At 38.0% G+C, this 6,408-nt stretch overlaps 1 protein-coding gene across 1 annotated transcript in view; it reads right to left on the minus strand.

The window, feature by feature from the left end:
• Nucleotides 1-2,709, minus strand: part of ca10a (carbonic anhydrase 10 (inactive)a) — a 264,823-nt gene extending 262,114 nt beyond the window's left edge. The window contains exon 1 of the mRNA XM_088016503.1: nucleotides 2,450-2,709. Coding sequence (XP_087872629.1) covers nucleotides 2,450-2,492 — 43 coding nt within the window. The 5' untranslated portion in view covers nucleotides 2,493-2,709. The remainder of the gene's footprint in view (nucleotides 1-2,449) is intronic.
• Between the last annotated feature and the right edge of the window lie 3,699 nt (nucleotides 2,710-6,408).

Here is a 6,408-nt window from a genome sequence, read left to right on the forward strand (position 1 = left end):
AAATTGTTCCCCATCATAACTTTGGGTCTGTCTCAAGTATAAACATGCATCAATAAAATGGGAGAATCAAGTGTTGAGGCACTTTACAAATAAAAGTGTACTTATCCAAGATGGACTGAAAAAGACAAGACATTAGCCAAGACCTGAGTCTTGCCATTAGGTCTTGACACACTGCCTTCAGAACTTCATCACAACACACTTCTTCCATTAAGCCATTTACAACCGGTCTTAGGAGTGTTGGACTAAAGTATGCATGATAATCTCAGCAGTTCCACCAGGTGTTTGCCAAATGCTGCTGCCACTAGTCTGGTGGAGCTGTGTGGGGCTGGAGCTCGGCTGGAGACGGCAGCTCCAAGGAGGAGATTTGTGGAATTAGATTTGTGAGAGCAAGGGTTTAGATAGCGCAAAACGGCTGCCATGACAGATTCAAAATTCCTCAAATATGCAAGAAAGAATCAAAGCAGGGAATGACATGATGCAAACCTCAAACAAGTTAATTATGCTTAATCTCCAAATGCCTTTAAAGTACAAAAATGCTACAGGAATTTATCGACATTTTTCAAGAAAAGAAAAATCCCCAGAGGACTGAATGTACTACCCTCTAAAATAAATAATTCAGGTGCAAGTGAAGAGCGAAACTGTTCGGTCTGTTCTTAAAGAAACAAAGTAAAATCTTTGTCATAGTTAATATACATTGCATGTGACAACAAAGCAGCACAGGACTGTAGGGAGATTAATGTCAAGGTTTTTCTGGTGTGGTGCATAGCAATGAGTCTATGATGATGAAAGCAGGATTCAAAGCCTTTGCAAGTCTTTTCAGCAGAAACCAGCTCACCTAACAAAACATCCCCAGCCCTTAATCATCCCTTACATCTAACATCTACATGTCTAAACGACTGTTGAGATAAAGGTAATATTGTTATTCACGGAGACCTGAAACAATATCTATTGATGCTGTTGAAGAGCTATGTTGTGCAGTTCTTTTCCCCTAGTAGAGAAGTTGGAAGGTATAACTATGCTGTTTATTTTTGATAATTGTTAGCTTTTCATCACACACTGTTTTGACCGTCATCAACATCCCTATGAATGAACACTGAACAAGGTATTGCATCCAAGAACCTATGAAAGAACATGAACCACGAGAAAATAAGACCAACCATTTTTATCAAGTCCAGTATTGACATTTTTGTGTTGATGTACAACACAAAAACAGTGTTAATTCTGCAGTTCTTGATCACTTAAGTGAACATTCAGCTAATTTGCTATGTACCGGATCAAATTCAGACTCTCAGATATCCAAAGGAAAAAAAAAAAAGCCTGCCAAATCATTCTGATTCTATTCGAACGCTCATGAAAAGTGGGAGCTTGAAAAGCAATTCAGTTTCATAAAACACTCTAGCCTCCTTCAGATTCACAGCAGCAGCACAACAAGGAGAGTCCCACCTGAAACATGAGACTCATTCCTCCTTTTCAACAACACAGATGGACAGCTAGTCCAGCCAAGTCTCCCTCTCTGTTGCATGGTCGGCCGGGTGGGGAATTTCGACACGCCGTTCTTTGAGTTGGCCTCGTTGACTCAGAGATGGCGCACGCTGTCATTCTCTCTCGGCACATTCGTTAGGCAGTTCCAGTTTTCTGGGTCACGCTGTGGAAGGTTTCAGTGTGACCGAACAGGCAGGTTCTCTACAGTATAAATAAATAAATAAATGCTGAGAAAGTATTTGAGTTTAAAAAACACACAGGGGGACCATGTGATGTGTCTGAAAGCAGTTGAACAAAGAATATCTCCAAAGAACATTGGCATGGTCTAAAAGACCAATAGCATTTCTAAAGTGTTTCAGCATAAGCATTCCTAGCCCATTTTAAAGAGAGCGTTAATTAGCATGTGTGCATTAACAGTAGTCCATCTCTAAACATCTGACGCCCAGTTAGCAACAACCGCAAAAAGCTTGTATCAGAGTCCAAAGGCAAAGTCAGGTTAAAAAAATAAGTAAAAACAGACATAGCACTTCTAAATAAATAAATATTAAAATCTTTGTTGAGGCCTAATCTATTTTGGTTAGTTTCTAACCAGCCAAAGTATTTATAATTGTGTAAATAACACAGGACTATAGATAATCTCAAATGCAAATTCATAAAGATGAGTTATGGTAATCTTAAAAATGTCTGAAAAATCACTTTCATGTATTCATGTCCTGCTACTCTGTCCCGTTACAGCCAGCTTGTTCCACCTACATAGAAAACAATGCTGCTAAGGCTTTAAAAACTTAACAATGCTATTAGCTGCATTTAACTAAAATGATTAAGGTAAACTCTTACTGAGAAACAAAACGTTTTTGTGTGGTTCACGGTGACAAAGCACATAATACAGGCCTTATAATGCCTTATAATGCCTATAAGAACTGTGTTGGGCAGCCACGTTGTTAAAACAATGAAATTGTTAGCTCACCTGGACCTTTATTTACTAAGCACACCGGAAAGCAGCTTCTCATAGTTTTCCCGACAATTCAGTCGAGTACTTCACATGACAGACAGTCGGGTGACGTTTTCAGATCTATTTCATTTAAAAAGATGACTGCTCTTCATAATAAAAATGTTTCGTTTTGGTAAATGTTTATTTTATTAGAAAGAAACAAAAACAAAAAACCACCGAACTGTACATTACTCTTCACGGACCAAACAGGTGAAACGCATCATCCTGATCACGGTGGTGCATTTGATACCGCAGGACATTCGGCTACCGGATGAGACTGTAGCTTCAGAAACCCTTGGTTAGCAGCCAAAATCAATTCAAAATGTAGAGGAATTTCCTCTTAGCAGATACATATACGGGTAAAACCCTGTTTTGTGGATATCCTGTAGAAAATGATCGATTGGTCTTCTGACGTTCCACACCTTTTCAAACTAATTGAGAATGAGCTATATTTCGCATCACTTAGGAGAGTATTTCACTTGTTTATCAAACAAGTGCATGAAACACTCAGAAAAATCACTGTAAGCAAATATATACAATTTTTATCAGCATGTCTATGGACTCTTTACATTTTGCTAGATTTATATTCAGCAAAGACAAAAAAGGCTCACTTTGTAAGGGTCTTGTTTTGAAGAAGCATTGCTAGCAATAATCTAATTTTGCCACCTTATTATTTATATTACAAACCTGCTAAGGTCTCTATTGATTTATGACATGTAAATCAATAGAAACTCTACACAGTCAATGCAAGATATTCATTTCAAATACAGTGGACTGAAAAGGAAACATATTATTTAAATTTTCAATAAAACTTCAGTAGGTGGTGTAACTCTATGATGTTTATCAAGCTTAGCTGTGTGGAATTGATAAAGTAATAAAAAAAAACCCTGTCAACTACAGTAACCAGAAAACTTCAGAAATTCATTTTGATCCACTAGTTGTCTAAAGGTTAAGGTGGAGCAATAATATGGCCTTATAGACACAAAAACACCCCAGGGAGGGTTTGTTTTGTTTTTTGTCTGACAGGAGCAAGGCTTGAACACAAGCACCAACATGAAAGCAGTCACATAATTTGTAGAAAATCAAACCTTTTTATTCTTGTGGCTCCCACTTCTTGAAACCTCAGAATTTTATCTCAAAGTTTCAGAGGCACAAACCCCCCCCCCCTAATTCTGTGATTTTTCCTCCATCTATCCCACTCAGCTTATTGCCCATGTGATGCTCTAAGTCAGACGAACCAGGCAGGAGGTACAGAATCATGGGCGATCAATATCATACACAGCTTGTGTGTTTTTTTTTCCTCTCTCTCTCTCAAAGTGCTTCTTTTCCGGGTCCCTTTAGGCCACAATGCTTTTACCCATCAACAATCCGTTTGGTGTCTTTTTTGCAGTGTGTGACTTCTCAGAGTAAATCTGCTTCTTTTACAAAGAACATTTAAAAAGTGGTTTTCTCCTGGAAGGTTGGAGTCAATGCTTTGTTCAGCTAGCATTTGGGTTAAAAAAAAAAAAAACTGTAAAATTGCAGCTCTCAACTTTATTCCTCCTTTGACTCTGTGTCGATCTTTGTGTCAATGGGATTGTCATGGTGTCTATTCAGAAATGGTCCATCATGACCCTCTCCATTTAGAGGTGCCAAAAAAGAAAAAAAAAAAGAAAAATTCAACAGGTTTGTAAAATAAGAGCGTGCATTCTTTTCAAATCGTTACCGGTAGGAAAAACGTCAGAAGAGCCACAGGTTTTAGAGTTACAGAAATAAGATATCAAAATGAACTCGTCTACTTTTTATCATTACACTAAAAGTCGCTGAAAGCAAACTGAAATCCTTGCTTCTCTAAAAGCACCAACTGTTTGTCACATTTACATCTTACTCAATTTTTGTGACTATTCATATCCCCAGAAACGATATAATTTAAGAGGATTTCTGTTTATTCGCAAGCGCTGAATGTTTCGTAGCTTGTGAAGGAAAATGAAAAGAGCATCCACTTGGCGACACAAAGTACTGCTTGGATCCAGATGAAAAAAATGAGCCATCAAATCAATCCAGCTATTTTTTTTTTTATATTAACCTGCCCTGCTCAGGGTCACTAGTGACCATCTCCAGCAGTCAGCAGGGTATAGGCTCCAGACAGGTTGCAAGCTAAAACAAGTTTTCATTCTGGAGGCTTTCCCAAGGGCTTCTGCCCACTTTTTTTTTTTTTTTTATGTAAACGTTCTAGATTTTTCCAGACTCAACTTTTAACATACAATTTGCAAAAATATGGCAGACATTTCTCATTAAAATATGTAGGGAAAAAATGGATTTAATAAAAGAGAAAAGGCTTAAAGAAAGGAAGAGTAAACACAGAATAAAGGGAGGTAACATGTACCGAAGGAGTAAATGAAGAGATGGCAAGAGGAAAAAATGTAGGACGAACACAACGAGGCAAGAGAAGAAGGAGAGTCACTGCAAATGGAAGGATGGAAGGAAAGAACTTAGGTAGAAAGAGTCCATCTTTCTGGAAAAAAAAAACAAAACTATTCCATATTTTCCCACTTTCTTTCTCTTCCTTGCTACGCCAGGCTCGTGGAATATTGAACTCCAAATTGTTCCACACACATGAAAAAAAAAAAAAAAATCTGTAAAAAAATCTCTGGAAGATATCCTGCTTATCTTCTGCCAGTACATTTTCTGTTATTCTATGGAATTTCCGTCACAATTTTGTCTGTAATTGAACAAGTTTTTCATGTTAAAACTCCAGTCTTTGAAGTCAGATCAGTAATTCCAGTTAGTTGTTACTACAATATGAAACATGCAACAATTTGCTTTGCAACATTAAAATCATAGCTGTAGACGAGGACCAACATACTTTGGAATAAATGCCCAACAGCCAACCACTACTTTATTAAAGAAATAAAAAAAAAGGTATACATATTTAGTTCAAAACTAAACTGATCATAGCTTAATGCCAACGATTTCAGAAGACACCGGATTTGTGAGTTTTTTCCAGAATGTGAAAGTAACTTTGCCCCTGATGACATGTTGTCACATCACCTAGTCTCATCATTTAAGGTCACACACATTGACAGCATGACACATTCATCCTGAGCTTTGAAATAAATGGCATAATGCCCACCCTGCCCCCCAATAAAGAGTGCAATTTATTCAAATACTCAGGAGAGTACAGTGAAACTGTGTCTCCTCTTTAGCGCAATTAACTTGTCAGCTGACACAGCACAAAGAAGCAAGAGATGTAATTATTATTTTCCCTTACACTGGCCAGGTCAGAAAATGCCAATTTGTAACTAAAAAAAAAATAAAATAAAAATCAACAACAAATGCTAAGCGAACTCTAAAGGGCCAAATGCAAATTGGAGAGAGAGCAGAATTCACTTTGTGAGGAGGCAAATAAAGATACGTCTGCAAGACGGAGCAAGACACGGAGACAGGAGGGGGGGAGAGCTGGGAATAAGACATAACAGTTCACTTCTTTTCTTGGCAAACTCTCCATGCCCAGAGTCCTACACGCAATTAAAAGTTTGAAGAGTTTCCTAATTCCTTCTGCCGACTTCATTCCAGATACTAGAGGGCAGACAGATGTTAGGATCTACTCCAGCATGATCAAGAGTGTATCCTCGCTTGTAATGATGCAATTAAAATGATGATCTCTTTAAACTCTTGGAAACATGTGGCCGTGTCTCCCAGGCCGCACAAGCTCAGCAACGTTGCAAGGTTCAGAGGAGTTAGGATGACGGAAACCAAGTAAATGAGTGCAGGCAGGTCTTTCTTTGCACTGCACAAATTGTTGGTGACACTGGCGGAGAGGTGGACGTTGCTCTTTGGGTGTAAAGAATAAACAATAATCAATAAGGTTCTCCAGTAATAATCTACTTGAAAACATGACAAGACTCCTAAAACTGACTCCTAAAAATTATGTCGAATTCTCCAAATTTAACAAA

This window comes from Poecilia mexicana, unplaced genomic scaffold (genome assembly GCF_051168715.1).
Source record: "Poecilia mexicana isolate PSO_F unplaced genomic scaffold, ASM5116871v1 scaffold_19, whole genome shotgun sequence".
NCBI lineage: Eukaryota > Metazoa > Chordata > Actinopteri > Cyprinodontiformes > Poeciliidae > Poecilia > Poecilia mexicana.